The 19,566-nt window shown below is 42.5% G+C and overlaps 2 protein-coding genes, 1 long non-coding RNA gene and 1 pseudogene across 3 annotated transcripts; 2 read left to right on the top strand and 2 right to left on the bottom strand.

Moving 5' to 3' along the window:
• Window positions 1-2,423: 2,423 nt before the first annotated feature.
• LOC26526181 lies at window positions 2,424-3,716 on the bottom strand. The gene has a single exon (XM_015158751.2). It carries the CDS (start codon window positions 3,452-3,454, stop codon window positions 3,080-3,082), a length of 375 nt encoding a protein of 124 aa, XP_015014237.1. The 5' UTR covers window positions 3,455-3,716; the 3' UTR covers window positions 2,424-3,079.
• Window positions 3,717-13,181: 9,465 nt separating this feature from the next.
• Window positions 13,182-13,932, top strand: LOC113563948. Its single transcript, XR_003407720.1, has one exon. It is a non-coding gene; the product is annotated as an uncharacterized LOC113563948 (long non-coding RNA).
• A 442-nt stretch (window positions 13,933-14,374) lies between these two features.
• On the top strand, window positions 14,375-15,036 carry LOC26526821 (annotated as a pseudogene).
• Window positions 15,037-17,327: 2,291 nt separating this feature from the next.
• On the bottom strand, window positions 17,328-18,277 carry LOC6543550 (putative glycine-rich cell wall structural protein 1). Its single transcript, XM_001972267.3, has one exon. The coding sequence runs from the start codon at window positions 18,240-18,242 to the stop codon at window positions 17,448-17,450; it is 795 nt and encodes a 264-aa protein (XP_001972303.1). The 5' UTR covers window positions 18,243-18,277; the 3' UTR covers window positions 17,328-17,447.
• Window positions 18,278-19,566: the final 1,289 nt, after the last annotated feature.

Here is a 19,566-nt window from a genome sequence, read left to right as displayed (position 1 = left end):
TGTTCATTTAAAGCATATAATATAGTTTTATATTGCACCTAGTCATTTTTGTAACCTAAATTAAAGATATTCTTAGCTGCAATTAATATTAATGGAAATTCGCAGTTGCCCTAGATGTTCCCCTGCTGCACAAGTAATGCATTTTTTGATTTCCAATAAAACTGAAATTATTAGATTAAGAAGTCGCCCCTTGCGACATATTTTTTGTTTCAGTGCTAATAAGTGCTCGGCATGCTTGAAATAATTCAATGAACACACAGAGCGAACCACGAACGAACATTCGCCGGCAGTCCAAACAAGTGGGGTTGGATCGGCGTCGGCTGAGAGATCCGATTCCAAGGGCCACGAGATGGAGCAGGGGGAAGGGTCTGTGGGTGGTTGGGCGGTGGGCGTTGGGCCGCCCGCTGTGCGCTGAATAATTCGTAATGTATCTAACCTCGAAAACCTAATCAAGTCCAGTTAAGCAAATGTGTGCACAACTGGGCTGGGGTCCTGCAATTACCAGCACACAGGACGGCCAGGACAGCCAGGACTCACTTGGAGTGTCGTGCCGGGTGTTATCCCCCACTCCCCGCGAATCAAACTGCCGCCCCTCTGCCGCAACTAATCGGTCCGAGGTCCGCACAGAACGTCACACACGAACGCAACACGCTGCCGATGAACCAGGCGCCCAGAATTTTCAGTTCGACGACCAATTGAGTCGAAGGAAATGTGCAAGACCCAAAGCCCGTCGCATTTCCACATGCGCAATGGCACGTGAAACTCTGGATATATATACGTATATATACCTATATATGTCCGTGCGAACCCAGTCGAACAATCGAACCGAGCCACAAAGCGTGATAAAAGCCGAGGCGAACCCGAACAAACGCCACCCAACTGTGAGGCGCCCGGTTCGATGGGTTTATGGAACCAAGGGGTATGATCGAATCTTATTGTATTATTATTTTGTTCTTGCACCTTTTGCTAAGCTTATATCAAGAAAAATATGTGTGCCGCACTTGAATCCTTTATGGGCCTTCTAGTACTTGAAGTTATTATTCAACATATAATAAAAATATTATAAATAATGTTATAAGCTACATTCAACTTTAATTTAAATTGACAGACATGTAGTCAAAGAAATTTTGTTAGTTCTAAATATTATCTAATACTTTTTATATAGCTTCCAGTACTGAAAATGTCAAATACAGAGTACGATTCATTCGAAAAAAGGCACCATTTGATTATGCGCGCCTTGCGTGTTCTTCCGAAAAACACTTCGCCCGGTTGCAGTCGGCTCTGGAAATTATTCAGCTGGCAATTTTCCGGCTCACCCCGGAAACCTCCCCTGCACCCACAAGCGGAAAGCCAGGCGAGCGACGAGCGGAAAATTCACTTTTCGCCATCGCTGCGCACTTGTGCCGAAAGTCAGTCGGGCACGTCCGCCCTCCGTCAGGTCCACGGGTCAGTTGTCAATGGCAGTTGTGTGGGTGGTTGGGTGGAAAGCACCCGTCAAGCGGGTGACCTGCGGCGGGGGGTGGTGGCGGCAGGTCGGGCGGCTGAGAAAGCCACTCTCTCATTTGCTCGCTCAGTCGATTTAATCGTTTAGTGCGCCCTTTTGCGCCTTATCAACGTTTCATTTAATTTAGCCCGAAACCTTTTTCGGTTTCGATTTGTGGGCGCATGGAGTGGGTGGGCCGGCTGCTCCTCGATTCGGTTGCGGACTTCGATTGGAATTCCGGATTCCGTCCGGATTACGAATTCCGTATCGCTGGATGGCCCGCCGAGTTGCGGTTGATTAGGTGTTATCGTTATGATTAGTGGTCGCTCGAGTGGCAACTCCGCCCGGGAAGCTGCGGTTTCCAAAGGGTCGTTGTGGCAGGGTGGCGAGCCAAGGGGGTGTGGCAGGCGTTGTGGGCGTTGCGGTATGTGAGCGGCGTGTGAATGGGCGGGCAAGCGGATGATTAGCTAAGAGCAATTGGGGGATAAACATCTCAACAAATTGATTGCATGCTACAAGAACTGCGAGTAAGCACCATTTTTCACAAAATTAGCCAATTCAATAAATATTCGTTAGATTGAAGGGGCAAACTGAATACGAATCGTGTAATTACCGGAATATTTTTTGTAATTTAGGTATGCAACTGTTTAACTATGTGTACAAAATTGAAATTTAAACAAACTATTTTTTGTGTATAAGGAGTAAGGGTCTATCGAAACTGGTTGTTGCTGATATGTCAACGTTTTCGATATGGTTGCTATTTCTCTTGCCGTATATTGCTCATACGCCCCATGGTACACTGGTAAAAAAAGAAGCACAAAGGCGGCTGAGAAGGGAGGCGGAATTCGTGTCGCACAGTAGCTGGGATTTATTAATATTTTTCCAGCGTTGTTGCACCACCCCGGTCCGCATTTCACTCCGACTTTTCTACTGATTTTTATTTTTTGTTGCATACATTTTGTAATTTCTTTGTGGAACTCTGTTCTTTGCCGCCCTACTATCCCTTCTGTCCCCACTGTTCCCTGCAGCCCGAGTCCTTTGCCAGTATAGTATCCTCGCTATCCTTGGCGTTTTTATTCATTCATTTATTTGCGCTTTTCTACATTTCTTTTTTCGCCCCGTTCCCAGCTTTCCCTTCGCCTGCAGCTCAATTTCTTTGGGAACTTTCCTTCACGACTTTTCCTACATTTTTGTAATAATACCCCCGCTGGTTGGTATGGGAATTTCGATCGGAAGTTTAAACAGCGGCGTTTTATGGTGTTCCAAATACCCTAATTGGTATTGCATTTTGTATCTTTCATGCTAAGCAATCGAATGCCTTACAAAGTAAAGCTTACTTGATTAGATGCAAAATACTAGTATTTTAATAACATACATTGTTCGATGGGTTATTGGAAAATGTTTGCGAATAATATAGAACTCATGAGGGTATAACCTACTTCGCTCGTTTTTCATTTCCACACATCTACTGCTTTCTTTCGAGCTTTCTTCTACGTTTTTTCCCTGTTCATTTTGCTTTCTTTTGCTTTCCTTTGCATTTTTTCTTGGAACAAAGTTGCCGCTTTATTGTTTCGATTTAAGTTACTTTGTATGCTGTCAACGTTGGGTAAGATGGTTATATAGCGAGTGTTGCCTCGAAGGAAGGGCCTTTAAATGGGGTGATGGAGGTGCCGAGGGTGGCAGGTTCACTGGGGGTTTGGCTTCTGGGTTTTGGGTCTTGTGGGTGGCCAATTCCTTGGCTCGACCGATGAATGCCCGCATCGAAATCGCTTGGGAGACGCTTTGGGTTTCATTGTTGCCTGGTTTTATTTCAGGGCAGGGAAATTGGAGAATGAGGTTGGTCCTGAGGCTTGTACTTTGATTTGTCGGCCCCACAATTTCGCTTCGGCCCCGGCTTCGAGTTTTATGCCCGTTTAATGGCTGCGAATTTACTCGCTTTATGCGTCTTCGATAAGCATTTATTAGCGCCATGAAAATGGGGGGAGGACATCCATTGGGTTTGCGTTTGGGTCTTAGGTTTTGGGTTTTGGGTTGGGGTGTGATTTTGAAGCGAGGGTAATGGTTACGGTATTGGCTTACTTTTTACAGGGTGGCCGATGGGGCGTATGATTTATTTTTATGTTATTCATTTATTTTTATGCCTTGTCTCTCGCGCTGCCTTGCTGTCTTCGTTTTGGGACTTTGTGGCTTCATCTTTGGGGTATACCATAAGCCCTATGGAGCATATGCTGACAGTTTTTTTCCATGGGGAACTTGTTTGTTGAAATATTATAGCGAATTAGGAAAATCTTTTTGTTGGGGACGACTGTGACAGGAAGTGGCAAAGTTATTGCTTACAAAAATTTCTCTTACTTTGCTGGTTATTACAATTTCAGTTTCTATCAGTTAAATAAATATTATAGTCCATTGGCATATAATATATTTACGTGTATGTATGTAGTATTTAATTTAAACAGCAGAAGTCCGGAGATAAAATAGTATAAGAGATATATGCATTTTAGTCAAACTGTGGTATATTTATTAAACTATTTCATGAGTATATTTTCAAAAATATAGACCAGTTGCCTCTTTAAATTGGTATTTCACCCATTTATCCCCTTGCAGCTCTGCCCCTCAGCTGCCTTTCTCATTCCATCACTGCCGCATCCTCTTTTCCACAGCCATCAAGAGCACAGCCCTCCTTCTCCTTGGCTATATTGCAATTTTTGCTGCTGTTGCCCATAAAACTTTTCCACAATTTTTCCTCTGCTGGTTCTCATTTTTGTCCTGCCACGCCCCCTTCGAGGGGAGGAGTACGAATGGGCGGTGTAGGGACAACAACAAGGACAACATTTGCTTGTCTGCTTAACTGCAAAGACAAACCTTACTCAACTCCCCCCGGCTTTTTCTCCCTCCAACAAGCTGCTTTGCCTGTCATCTAAAATTCATTTTTATACTTGTATTTTCTCTCTCGCTTTTTTACTTTTTTCCTATTTTTTCCTCTGCTGCTTTTTTATTTCTGTTCGTTTTTGCCATTTTCTTTTCTTGAGCCATTTTTATTATTTTTGTCATAAGCTCCCTTTCGGTGTGTTTGTGTGTGTGTGTCCCAGTGAGTGTGCGAGTGTGCGGGCGGATGTGCTTGTGTGAGTGGCGGCTTCTTTATATATTTTTCATTGTGCCACCCTGCCACCAAAAATCCCCCCATCTGCCCGCCCCGGCGCTTCATCCAAAACTCACAGAAGTCAAATACGTTTTAATATCTTTTCTCTCTTGACATTTTCACTACAGTTATGTTGCCATTTTTCCTCTCCGCTTGTGTGTGTGTGAGTCTGTGTGTGTGTGCGTGGGGATATATGTCCTTTATGCACACAAGTGGGTGTGTGTGTGAGTGCTTGTGAGTTTTCTCCGCTTCGGGAGCTCACAGCTTCACGTAGTCGAAAGTCGCGCCAAGTTTTCCATCTTCTTCTTCTCTGCTAAAGTATGTCGTCCTCTTTGTGTGTGTGTTTTCCATGGAAAACGCATCCTTCGCCTTCTATAATGTCCCTCGTAGCTTGCGTATATGTGTGTGTGTGGGCGCAGCTTAATGCCTTTGCCAACATGCCGCCCACTCTACCACCACCCCTTTCGACCACCCAACGTCCTTCGCCGGCTGTTGCAGGCTGCTGTCATTGCAGGAGCCAACATGCTCGCTTTCCCCGCGACCCCTCCCTTCTTCCACCGCTTTTCCCCCTCTGAATCCCCCGCACACTTCCACAATTTCTCCTCAATCTCGATGCAAGCGTAACATTTTGCGCCACAATTTTCCTTTTTTGCCGGGTGTCTTTTGCGTTAGCAAGAGCAGCTCGTTGTACCCTAAAATGGGTTCCATTTAGATTTAAATTCGATTATAAATATAATCACAACTCCTATCCTACTAACAACAAATTTTAGCTAAAACCTGTATCACAAAAAAAACATTAAAAAAATATTGAAAATTCTCTTATTTATAAAACTATAAAATGTTGGAAAAATATTTAAGAAATATATAAAGGTTATGTCATCTAATGTGTTGCCATGTCTTAGTAATTTAATTTAAAAAATTAATATAAATAATACTTGAAATATTTTAATTTGTAAAATGTAAATTTGTTTTTGTTGACAAAGTATTATTTAAGTTATGTTAATTTATTTTTAAACAGGGCCTTGTTAACCATACTGATCTCAATATTAAATATATAACATTTTTTGTTGGTTAGGGTGTACAATATTTAGGCGCTCTTTACCCACTTGTTTAGTGTCCTTCCCCCGCCACTGCTCCACATCAAATGCCCCTCCTGCATTGCCTTTCCATCTCACTTTGTCCCTGTCCCTGGGCGGCATGCAATTTTTTCCACCGTCTGTATTTGCCCGCTATGACTTGAGCTTTTAAAAATATTTTTGCTGAATTCTCCACTCGCAAACACACGGAAAGTTAACCAAAATGTAGGATTTACTTATGTACCAGTGGGTGGGTGTGCGGGTGCACATAATAGGTATGTACACATCGGGCCCGGGAGCTAATCTATGAAATGGCCAACAGGGAGATGCCAATCCCTACCCAGCCGCCACTCGCAAAACGTGTAAACATTATGCAAACATTCCCGCCCACTCCCGAACAGAGAACATTCCGAATTACAATCCCCAATTACCATCACCTGACTGAATAATTAAATACAAAACGATATTCCTTTTAATCTGCGGATGCAGAACAGAACGAAGGACACAAAAACGATGACGCGCCCCCGCCCCACCAAAATGCTCCCCAAAATGCTCCCCAAAATGCCCCCCAGGCCTAAAACCAAAGAACCGCACATAAATAATTAAAAAGGAAAATTCCACAATTGCAAAAAGGTCAGCGCATAAAAATTACGAAAATCGAATATTAAATTACCAACAGCAGGGAAAGCAGAAAATGCCGTTCTGCCGCCGTCGACATTTGCTCGACTTAACCCAACTTAACTGCCTGACAGCAAATTTTGTAAAATGTAATTAACCAGCGCCGGGTTCCTATGGTCGAGGAAAACGGGGAAAAGCCAAGCTGACAAACAACAAAATGGAAAAATTGCGCGGGGGGCGAGAAGGTGGTCAGAAATAAAAGCCAAACGAAATGGGGAAAATCAACAGAACTCGTTGACATAATTTTCAAGCATCCCAAAGTGTGAGAGGGAGATAGCCGGTGGGTGGGAGAAAGAGAGGGTGAAAATGGAAAAGCAATTTGTGTGTGTGTGTGCATGTTTTCACCGTGTGGCTTTCACGTGCTGCTCCTTGCTGAGCGCCCAGTCAAAAGAGCTGGACTAGTAGATACCCGATACCCGGCTAAGTCCACAAGCCACCAAGAAATTACAGAAGCCCAGGAGAAAATGATGTTAACAGAGCGCTAACAGATGGAAAAATGTTTGAATTGTGAGGAAATTAGAAAATGAAGTGTGCTTTGCTAAAGATTAACTCATTACTTTTACCACTAAAAGTAATTCAAAATTAACTTGAAAATTTAGAGCGATGGAAGCCTAATTAATGTTCGCGATCTGGGCAAGTTATTATTATACATTTATTATATTATACCATATATATTATTTTTATATTGTGTTATCCAGCAATTAATCTGGAAAGGCCATCTCACAAGCAATATTTCTAGTATTTCTAGTACTAACTAGTACACCACACCTCCACTGCCCTTGTGTCATTACTAAATAGTGTGTGGGGTGGCCCTGTTATTTTTGGGGGTTTCAGCTTCGGTTGGCAACCATTTGTTGAACCTTATTCCTTTTTATTCCCGTTTCTGTTTGCTCGGCCACAAAATTTGCGCCTCATTTTCATACAGCCCCACAGTAGCGAGCAAACGAGACGGAAAAGGACATTTCTCGTTAGCCATCTCACTCGCTGCCTATGCCTGTCTCTATCTGCGGCTGTCTCTCTCCCGCCAGCCGCACGTGGCCTGTCAGGAAACATGCTAAGCAGCGGCTTCCACATGCTGAAAGTCATTCTGATGGCCCAACAAATTCATTCCCGCCACCTCTCGCCATTTACAAACCACCCGAAGGGACCCCAGGGGCCTTCAACCCTATGCTGAGTACCATACCAATGCCTTCTACCCTTCAGGCCACATTTGGCCCACCTCAATTCAATTTAACTTTCAACTTTAGCTCTCGCTTTCTCTCCGCTTTCACCACCCCTAAGCTGGCTCTCTCTCTCTCTCTCTCTCTCTCGCTCTCTCTCTCTGAGCGGGTTTTCCATTACGGCATTTTTCCGTTAGATCCGCTTTCTTCGTTTTCTGTGCGCCCAGTGGACTCCCGCGTTTGTCGAACGCAACCAACGAGCGGGCGAACCGAACGGCGAACGGAACAACGAACGAACAGCTGGCGAGCGAGTGCGACGAAACAATGGCGAGTGGGCGAGTAGGCGAGTGGGTCGGAGCTACGAACGCTCCTGGATTCCAGATTGTGTGTTTGCTTTTCTTGTTCAGCTCAGTTGGATAGTACACTGGCATACATTTTTGGATTGTATAGGTTTAATAAAGCCCGGATAATTAACAAGCTGTTTTCCAGGGTATATGCAAAATTGGTTCTGATTAAAAATTGTATTTTTTGCTGCATACTTAAAAGACAAGGCACAATCCGCAATTTGAAGTGCAATTTCATTTATATTCTTCATCAAACTGTACAGTATTTCGAGTGTAGGGAGCAAGACAATATTCCATATGGACCGAGTGGGTGGCATCCTCTCGCTACTGATTGTTACTGTTGTTGGCAAACGACTGTGCTTTTATCGTTTATTTGTGTCTGAGCCGGGCAGTTGGGAATGGGGCATGCAAAAGGGGTTTGGGGTCGGCTTTTGGGTGGTGAATGCCGGATGTGAGTTGTGGGATGTGCTCGAGAGCAAGTGCCCATGCCGAGCACCTCGGCACAAAGAGGATCCCAAGAAAATCGTTTAGCGGATAAAGTCTTAGGGGTAGAGCTGCCCCTGGGGAACGAAACTGAAGCTAGGAGAGCAAGAAGGCAAAAGTTGAGCTTTTACCCCTTCAAAGTACCAGGCAATCAGATTCAGTTGCTTGTTCTTAAGTCCGGAGGTTGTTAAAGAATTCATTGCTTCAGCAGGAGCTCTTAAGATACATACGTAAACCGAGTCTTATGATTTTAAAACTTTATTTAGTTAAAAAATAACAATCTCACTACAAGCTTTTAAATTAAAAAATCGTACATTTAATGTTGGACGTGCTTTGAATTAAATCGAAAAGTTTGAATTTGTTATGCAAATTCCTGTTTTTGCAAAAAGGCTGTGTGATGTTTATTGCAATGACAAAATAGATAAAAGGAAACATGCGAAACAAAACCTTTATAACCCCACTTACCAAATTGAGAAACGGTTTTTCTTTGAATACCTACACCCAGATGAGCCTTTTCAGATTCCATTACAAAGTCCATTAATCTGTCGGCAATCACAAATCGAACTTGCCCAGTGGTTCATTTAGCTGTCAGGCCCAGTCTGGACCAGAAAGGACTAGAAAGGACCTCTCCCTGAAGCGACAAACAAATATTGTCTGGGGCTTTATTTAACGGACAGTTGCCAGAATGGCAGTACGAAAACCAAATTCAATTGCCACATCCGCCAGCGACTTGTCACGGGTGGTTGAAGAAAGATGCTGCAGCTCCAAGCCAACCACTTTGCTGGTTGTTTTCTGTTTCCATTTATGGGTGCGGAGTTCCTGTTCCCGTTCCTGGTTCCTCGTTCCTGGTGCCCAAAGGATCCTTGAGGGTTGCTCTCTCGCTGTTGTCATGGTCACTCGATTGCAGCAATTAATATTAAAAATGATTTCATTCCCGGCCTCCCGGCTGGGCCTCCAACCCTCCTGTTTTGCGCAGGGAAATGTTGGTGTGATCTGTTTCTGGCATGGGTCACGAATATTCAAAAAAATATATATATAGAGTGGGTGATGGGATGGCTGATGCCACATCTGATTGCGATGGTGATGGTGGTGTGTTAATGCATATTTCAGACACGTGCTGGCTACGCTTCTTTGATTTAATGCACAAGGAGCTGGAGACGTCGAGTGGCAGTTGATGGGCTGGGGAAAATGGCTTAAACAGAAATAACAGCAAAAAAAAAAAAAGGTTACCATCGAGAGAGAAGCGACAGAAGGCAATGATGAGCGGCTTAAAATATTTGCTAAGACCTTTTTATTAAAAACAAAAATCGGTTTTAAAGATTATTTGTTCGACTGGCGGCAAGGAAATCCCACACCCATCTCGTCGAAACTCTTTGTTTGCCTGGGCGTGATATTTTAATTACGACCTGACGATTCCTGATGTAGATATGTAAATTCGAGTGTACGTGCGATTATTGAGTGCTTTGAATTCTGACTTATGTTCTTTGCAGGGATGGTTGGCTCTTAAGGGGGTTGTCTTGAGGCCGCCGCACACAAAGGGTTTAAATATTCGAACTATTAATGTGCCGGTGGAAATGGTAATTCACATCCCAAAAAGTTTCACCAAAGAAGTTGCTCAAAATTGGGTTTGGGCGTTCTCGTCCTTAAAATGTTGCAAACAATAAAAGGAAGCGTAAACTTTATCAGACGCTTCCAAAAGGAAATGGCTTAATTAATATTGAAATATATTAGGATTCTTGTTGGGGGAAATAATAATGAAATGAGAATGACACTCCCTTGAATATTTAAGCGCAGTGCACAAAATTGAAAAATAAGTATTCTTTTACACGTATAAGGGGGACACTTTTTCATTATACAATAGAGAAAGTTTTATTTTTGGGTAGATTTTAATGGCTATTTTATTTGAAAGTAATTACCATTGAACAAATTTGTTCATCATTTGGTTTGAAAAGTTTAAAAAGTTCTTAGGTACTTTGAGCAATTTACTAAGGTATTCCAATCGAAGTGAGTCACTGGGGATATGGAATTCGAATTTAGTTTAATTACCCGAACGATTTATGGATCCCCAAGGTGTTTTCACGTTCTATTAAAATTCCTTAAACGTATTTTTATTTCTTTTCTTATCCTTGACTATTCGTGGGTAAATTCTTGTGCTTTTCTGTGGGACATATGCTATTGTATACCCATACCCCCTCATTGTGGATATTCCCCAGACATATGCTCTCTAGCTTGCACCATAGATGGTGTTTCCTGGCACTCCTGCCACGCCCCCACCGACATCTCCCCCCACCCCCTTTTTGGACCCGGCAAATGCGCTAGCACTTGCTAGTGCGTTTTTTATGCCATGTTAAGGCCACTTTATGCGCTTTTTATGAGTCCGCAGCATCATAAAAAAAATTCCTTTCCACACTCACACTCACACACACTCATAGTTATGCTTTTGTGTGAGCTGGCAAACGAACACACATCCATTTATGATTTTTTCCACTCGCTTATATATTTTTATATTTATTGATTTTGTATTAAAAATGTAACTGAGGGCTTTTAGTTTGGTTGCGTTCTCTTTGCCACGATGATGTTAAGTTTTTTACGATATTGAAATAAAGCGATACTCATTCAATAAGCATAAATAAATAACGTTAAACAGAACGAAAGGTTTTCAGAACTGCATTCTAAAAGGAAAAGGCATCGTGTGCGTGGGCAAAATTGCTGAGTGGGGAATGAAAAGGTGAAATCAAATAATTTTAGTGCAAATATAAAAAGAAAGAAATTGTTTGTCGACCTCTTTTGAGTAAAAATGTATGAGATGTACGTATTGAGTTCATTGTCGAATATGCCGAGGTATGCATTTCATATAATTAGAAAAGGTAAATCATTTTATACTAAGGTATGAAAAATTCGCAATAGGGAATATATTTTTCAAAACATGACAAAAGGCAATTTTTTTAAGTTGTAAATTGGTTGGAGTAATGTACATAAAATAATAGATAGTTTATGGAGGTATATGTATATACTTTCACCTCTGTTGAAAAATTGTATAAAATACTTTTTCTTAATTTCTTATTGATTAATTTTAAAGGGTATCTTGTAGTTAGTTTAAAGCGCCTACTCTTGCTTTTCTTGCTGTGTGTAACATTGCCAAAGGGTAAAAGCAAAAATATATGTTCATATATACATTTACAAACAGGCGACGATTGCGACTCGATTATTTACAATTTGATTTTATTTTTGCAGCCATTGACAAACAGGCGGGAAAAACCCGGTGATACGTTGTATGTGTATGTGTGTTTGCGCTATTGTATGTGTGTGTGCCCGAAAGGCATTTCCCGGCGCAGTGAGAAAATCAATCAAAATCGATTTAAAAGCACAACTTCCGTTGCGGATTTACCAATGTCCGTGTGTGTGCGTGTGCGCGTGTGTGAGTGTTTGCCATTGGGCTTGTGGGAGTGTGTATTGTGAAAATGTTACCAATTTATTTGTTTTTATGCCCTCGTGTGTGTTTTATTGCCTCAGCTTTTGTTGCTGTCATTGTCGCTTTGTTGCCTTCATCCGAGTCCATTTCCCATTTTCGTTTTCCCCTTTTTCCCTTCCTCCAAACACAAAAAAGAAAAGGGGGAATCACTTTGCATGCGTCCGTCTTCTGCTTTCACACACATATTTGGTCAATTTTCAATAACGGAATTGAGGCTCAAGCCCCAACGCACCCACACACATAAGCAGGCACTGAACGCATTTACAATTGGATTTTTGTGTTTTTTTAAGGGTAAAGGATTTGCTCGGGGACTGAAAGGCCGAACAATAAAAGAGTGGAAATGGCATAAATACGTAATTCAGGACATTTGAATATTTCATAAGGACATGACCCACATACAAAATAAAACACACAAAAATTATTACAACTCTCTGTTGCTCGCACACATTGGAGAATGCGTGTCCATGTGTGTGTCGGAAAATTCTGCTTCAGGGTGAAGGAAATTTGCTTTTATTGCTGATAGTTTGCATCGTAATTGAGTGGGAACAGGACAGAGATATGAGGTAAGCGAAACAGAAATAACGATTTTTTGAATTACTAAAAGATGAATGCGGAATCTCCTATTTGTTGTTGGCTGAATGGAAGTGTGACTTGGGGAAATCACTTGAGGATAATGACTTATGAATTGAAATTTTAATTGAGTTTATAAACTACATGAGTGATATCCTATAAAATGTACAAAATTATTAAGAATTTTAGTAATTTGCATTTCGTTTTGTTCTCCTTACTTTCTTTTTTAAAATATTTTTGTACCATTTAAGGGCTTAAATTTGTAGTACCAATGTTGTCTACTGTAACGGCCACAAACCGCACAAAACTGTCACGCCCACATTTTTTGTAAATGTTGTAATATTTAATTTATATTTTTACAAGACTAATATTCTAAACTCCATAACTCAACTTATCTTAATCGGATTTTTAAGTGGCATACCTCTAAATATTTCTGGCGCAACTCTGATAGTATCAAACTTGGCGAGTATCTGATAATCGGGAAACTTGATTATAGCATTTTATCTTGTTTGAAAAGGAAAACGGAATTAACATTTATTTATAAGCTAAAATGCAGAAATTAATGACTACAATATATGGTTCAATACCCAAAATATATTAGAAATCTATATAAATTTTGTTAATTTGCAGATGTTTATCAGTTGGGCATTCAAAAAATCCAATTTAAAGGTCAATTGACTTGGATTATTGCATTTTAAGAAACGTGTCACATTACAAAAACTACAAAGGGAAATCCCAAAACGATAAACATCGACGATTTCATGCTGAGGCAAGTGACAGCTTTCACTTTTTCAAATATATCACATTGCAAACATAACCAATAAATCACAGGATGTCCATAAGTCAAACCATCCCGCATTCATTCCCCTTCGACTTCGAATCAATTGACACCGAACACCCGATATCCCTCGACCTTCAACACGGGTATCTGGAAATAGATAGGAATCGCAGTTGGCCAATTACTGTCCAGCCCCACCTCTCACGCAATCCTGCACCACCTGATCCAGCACCAGCACCACCATCAACCTCACCACCACCATCATCACCATCGCTATCGCCGCACCACCCGAATTGCTGGCTGACATTTGGCATCACTTGAGTGTGTGCGACCACCTGACAAATACCTCGAATATCATTCACACCGGGACTCGTGAATCGTGAATCGCGACTCGTAATCTTACACTCATCATATCGCCAGCCACTGATTGGCATTGACAGACGTCGACGCAGACGCGTCGCCGGGCAACTGCAATTTTGTATCTTGATAAATTACTTATGACTGGCCCAGACATTGATGAGTACTCGGTGTACTCGCTGCCGGTACTCAGTACTCAGTACTCACTTGTTGGTTTTCCGGCGGGTAAGGGAAGGGGGATGGGTGGAAGGAGAGGGGCGGAAAGGGGAGGCCTCGGGCACGCAGCACAAATCACCAAGTGCGCACCTGAAAACATTTAACGATAAACAAACATGGTGTGAAGTGGGCGGTAAGAGATCGGTCTATTGCATACCCCTTAACAGGACTTACGAAAACAAACATACAAAAATATAAAATAATTTTAGAATATTAATTACTATATAGTTCTTTGGTTATAATTATCATATATGCACGATTATTTTGGTTATTGATATATGCTATCCAAGAAAACCATTGCTTTTGACCCATTATTGACCCACTCAAGCTGACCGATTTTTTCCAGTACTATAGTAACCGAATGTGATGATGTACACAAATTTGAAAAATAATGCTTAAAAAAGTTATTAAATTTATGTTGACCTAAATATTCTTGTACTTACACGGGCTCTCTTTTATACAAATAAAAAGATAAAATAGTCAAGTGTTACAGTGCTTTGCATAAGCCTTAATATGAAATGGTTGGGATTACTATTAAAACATATTATATGAACGTTCTTATAAGTATAAAGTCTTAAAATCTTTCAATGAAAAGTCTAAGCTTAAAGAAAGAATGCAATGGAACTGAGTCAAGAGGAATTGGACTGTGGGTGTTGACGAAAAAAAGGGTGCAACAGAGGGTATACGCAAATGAATTAGTAATAATATTTGCTTGTTTGCCTTTGTACAGCTATTCCCGCCAGCCCCTCCAACCCCTCAAATTGCACATTTCGCGTTCTGTATTTTTTTTGCGAAACTTTTTCTCTTTTTCGCCATACTTATACTTATAACGATTTCGTAGCTGTTTCAGTGTTTTGGCAGCCAACAAAGGCGACATCGAAATGGGTTCTGTGCGAGGAGAGTGGGCGGTGGAAAAGTGGGGAAATCGATGAGACGACAACTTGTGATGGAGGTTTCCTTCTAAGTGGAGGTGGAGGTGGGATACGGTGGAGGCGTCGCCGACGGCGTCGGTGGGACAGTTAATGGCGACAACGGCGGCGCACGTCTGGGTCTGGAAGCCCCGACTTTGGCGACAGCCAACCGATCCGCTGGCGGTAATGGTGACTCTGGTTCTGGTACGGTGTCGTCGACCAGACGAAATCCCGCCAGCAGGCAATATCTCGCAGGAAAATAGTGCCACACACCATTCAACCCAGCAGACAGACTCCTTTGGTATGACGGAGAACCGAAAAAATGAAATAAGCCAGAAGGAGTGGAAATCCCCCAACCATATCAGTTGAGTAAATCAAAGCAATTTCAAAACTAAGCAGGCAGACAATAACAAATCACGTCCATTGCGAAAAGGATGTGATGGATGGAACATTTTCTCAAATGTTATTAGGACGCCATAAGAAGGATATGAGAGAAGGAACTTCCTAACAGTAAATGGGAAACTCAGACGCGAACTAATGATAACATATGGAACTTCACACCATCTAAGCATAATTATATATGCCGCATTGCAGCAAATGTGCAGTAAAAAACCTCTTAAGCTTTTAAGAGTTCAAATTGAAATAAAAATAGCTTAGAACAGAAAAATTAATATTGTTGAAAGAAAAGTGGTTCTTAAATATGGTTTGAGAGACATTCCAATAATACTTGAACCCGGTTAAGTAAGAATGGTATGAAGACCCCTATATTTTTGTCATATGCTTATGCACACAGAAAAACCTTTTTTATTTATATATTTACCCACAGCAATCTTCAAAGGTCATCGTTTATTTGTTAACTATTGACACAGCAGCAGCACACTTCCGACTTTTAATTAGAAAATCAAACATTGTTCTGAACGACAAATAAATAGAGAAGATATAGAAGAATCTTTTTTTAGCGTCTGTCAACCTCCGTCAAAACAACATTTTTTTATGAATTCAATCAATTCATCCCTTTATTGCGAAAATATATCTCAGCCAGACAGATCGAAATTACTTTCGGTTAGAGGTTTGGGCTTTCATCCAGAATCCTGTCAAATGGAGCGGGTGAGATTCTTAATAACGACTTCCGAGGGGCGCTTAAACTGTTTGCTTTCGCCTCGCTGATTGTGTTTTCTGCAGTTGTTTGTTGATGTTTGAGATTCAGAATCGACTGCCGTCGATGCACACGCGCCCACAGTAAACACACTTGAAAAGCGATTCGGTCAACAGTTCAGTTCAGTTCGGTTCGGTTCTGTTCTGTTCAGACAGTTGACTCGGCGAAGACGACCCCCCAAAAATAAAAAGAAAAGTGCTCTAAAAAAGCGGGCCACACCACGCAGAAAGCGAACCACCCACTGTTGTCCTTGGGTAAACACGCAATTTTCCACTCTTTGGACGGCTTTGCACGTGCTGAAAAGCGGCAGGAACAATGGCACAATCAGTCAATAAGTAAAATTAAAATAATAACAAATTTTCGGGCAAGAAGCACCAGTCAAATATAATCAACGCAATGGGGGAAAATTATATTGCAATGTGGAAGGGGCGCGAATTTCAATGGAAAACATTTTTTCCATTTAACTCATAAAAATGATTTCGTATACCGATTTTGTTTAGAGATGAGATTCGATTTTTCCTATATTAAGTTCAAGTAATGTGTGTGCATTTGGGTTTTTGTATAGGAATGTGGCCCCAAATTGTTTGTTTACAATGCCGGCAACAAGTTGATGGCTATTGAGTGGGAGAGAATAAATATGTTTAATGATTGTTTTTATAATTCCTCCTCAAATGCCGAAAAATTGCGCAATTCCCACAATGGAAAATGCCCAAGTCGAAGACCACTGGGTGGGTGAGAAATATTCACTTCCTCTTTTTGATAAATCAATACAGAAAATACAGAAAATCAAACCTATCATATCGGCTATGCCCACCAAAGCAACAAATTGCTCACTTCTTTTGGTGTGTGTATATAAAGTTCTGTCTTTGTATTCATTGTGTAAATGTTCAAGGAAACCGAAAAGAGACCCAGTTCGTCTTTTATCCTTTTCTTCGTCCCCGTCCTTCCATTTCCCCGCGCTCTATATCCAAAAAAATGTGAAAAAAAAGGAATAAGAAAAGAAAAGCTGAAAATGTTTTGCCCACTCTCTTGCTGGCCCTAATCAAGTAACCCGAACACGTTCTTTGTTAGATTTATATGGAAAATATATTTTTATACATGCAACCCAATGAATCCCGACCCGAAAAGCACCCAAATCACCCCGCCCACCCACTTGCCACCACCCACCCGCTGTGAGGAAACTGGCTCCTTGGGGGTGGCTAGACTTTCCCGGCTAGTCAAAAGTGATATTTTACATATTTTCCGACAGTTTTTCCTTTATTCTCCCACTTTCCTGTCCCTTCTTGGCTGCTCCTTTTTTTTTTTTTTTGCTTTTCTCAGCCGAGCTTTGCTTGCATTTTATTACTTAACGCTTAAGTGTGCTTCTTAGGAAGGAAAAAGGAGCGCGGAATGGTGGGTATTTTTTCTTCGCAGACTTTTCTGTTTTAAATTGAAAAGTTGTAAAAGGATTTCTTGGGTTGCTCCTTTTTTGCTCTGCGCTAGAGTTTGGCAAATTAGACACTCCTTTTTTTGGGGGAAAATGATCAAACAGAAAAGTTTTATTTAACAAATATGGTGGCATGGGGAATAACAGAGAAATGGTTGTGAGATGGAATGAAGACAATAAAATCACGGGTTATCACAATTACCAGCTGCCACCGCCCTGGGGAGCCCATCCCCCGCTGCCGGAGCCACCTGAGGACCAGCCGCCGCTGGAAGCTCCGCCGGAAGACCAGCCACCACTGGATGGAGGACCGTAGGAAGCACTGGGAGGACCGTAGGAGGAACTGGGTCCGCCGAAGGATGAGCCACCAGATGACCAGCCACCGGAATCTCCAGCGCCAGAGTCCGATTCCGAGATGACCTTGATAATCTTCACGGCTTGAGCAGCGCCTCCACCTCCACCGCCACCGCCAGAGGACCAACCACCGCTGGAAGCACCACCCGATGACCAACCGCCACCGGATGCACCACCATATCCTCCAGCGGAACCTCCATAGCCGCCGCCGCCGCCGCCACCACCATAACCGCCAGACGAAGCCTGCTGCGAGATGATCTTGATGATTTTGATGTCCTGCGCGCCGCCGCCACCACCGCCGCCATGTCCACCATATCCGCCGCCAGCACCGCCAGCACCACCAGCCGACCAGCCGCCGCCGCCGCCGCCGCCGCCTCCACCGGATTGCCAGCCTCCAGAGCCACCAGATGGAGCCGTTTCGTGGATCACTTTGATGACTTTGACAGGCGGGGAACCACCACCGCCGCCATGGTGATCTGAGCCACCGCCGCCGCCGCCGCCGTAGCTGTAGCCACCATCTCCGCCGCCATGGGAAGATCCACCGCCGCCGTAGCCGCCACCGCCACCTCCACCGCCTCCTCCTCCAATGAATCCTGCTTGAGCCACCGCGGCCACAGCCAGCAAACAGACGAATAGTTTCATGTTGACCTGATGGAGATGAGCCAATGCGTCGAACTGATGTCTCTACCAGGTCGCGTTTACACTTTTATAGAGCGAACCACCGCGAACCACCGCCATCCGAGGCACCACCGCGGCCTTGTCCGGAAGCACCACGCAAGTGGTGCACTGCACTTCGAACACCCCCGGGCCAGTTAACAGTATTAACACAGGCTCGAGTGGCTCCAGCGAAAGCATCGGTGGGTTGATGTCGATGACGAAAGACTCTCCCCTAGCCGCAATTGAAGGCTACATTTGCTGATCGAATCATTTGGGAAATGGCTTTGCAATACGCTTCCTTGGATAACAACATATTATTAAATTATAATAAACCATTTCATGATACATTGGATTGTAAGCCGGTTTACTAAACTATGAGCTTTATGGAGAAAGGTATTTATGTATTCATATATTCATATGCGAATAAAGTTTGAGTATTACGCTTCACTTGCTAAAATAAAACTGATTGTTAATCAAAGGATTTATTTTTCTTTATTAATAAATGTTTTGCACGCAAGAATTGTGGTATGAAATTTCAAACAGCTCAAAACTAATTTCTATTTTAAAACTCCTTATCGAGTAGAGTATCTTATCAGCGACTACTATTCGAATTTGTTATACTTTCTCGTGATTTGTTTGCCTTATGTAATCGAAAACACAGCCAACAAACAAAGAAGCGAGCAGGCAGCCAACATTATTTTTGGCGCTTTGAGCGCACTTGAATGAAGTTTTTCCCCGATCGCAACCACATCTGCCCCTGCCACACTACCCCTTCCACCGATCGAATCGCAGCCGTGATTAATGAGTGCGGAGCTCAAGACGCAGGTGATGGAGCCCAGGTGAGAGGAGCAGACGACAGCCAGGCGAGGTTCGTGCGCTTTCAACTGTCCCTGACATCGATCGCTGGGCTACCACTTTGCGGTGTTACGCATGCGACTCAGATGGGTCAACTGCCAGCTACACAGAAAAAAAAAACAACTCACTTGTGTTGTAAAATGTGGACCAATTGGTAAGAATGTATCACTCTTCTCTGGGAATTTAGCAAAATATTTTCCATAAGGGGAGTACCAGTAAGTACTTATTTGATTTACCATTGGATTGTGATATGCACTGGGACATCATTATGATTTATGAAGTTTGCTATATGTAAGGATAAGGATTTGTGGTTTTTCTTTCGGTGCATCGTCTCCTGTTTAATTTCTGGATTGCGCACCCCATGGCAGACGACCCCGCGTTCATTCATCCGTTCCAGCACCTTTGCATCCATCGCCATTCATCGATCATCTAGCTGGGGGCAACAGTTCTCAAT

Source organism: Drosophila erecta, unplaced genomic scaffold (assembly GCF_003286155.1).
Source record: "Drosophila erecta strain 14021-0224.00,06,07 unplaced genomic scaffold, DereRS2 tig00000021-arrow-pilon, whole genome shotgun sequence".
Lineage (NCBI taxonomy): Eukaryota > Metazoa > Arthropoda > Insecta > Diptera > Drosophilidae > Drosophila > Drosophila erecta.
This window is presented reverse-complemented; position numbering and strand designations above follow the sequence as displayed.

Coding starts and splice junctions, on each gene's coding strand:
- LOC26526181 (XM_015158751.2), bottom strand. CDS start 3,454: ATGGCGCTAATAAATGCTTATCGAAGACGCATAAAGCGAGTAAATTCG.
- LOC6543550 (XM_001972267.3), bottom strand. CDS start 18,242: ATGAAACTATTCGTCTGTTTGCTGGCTGTGGCCGCGGTGGCTCAAGCA.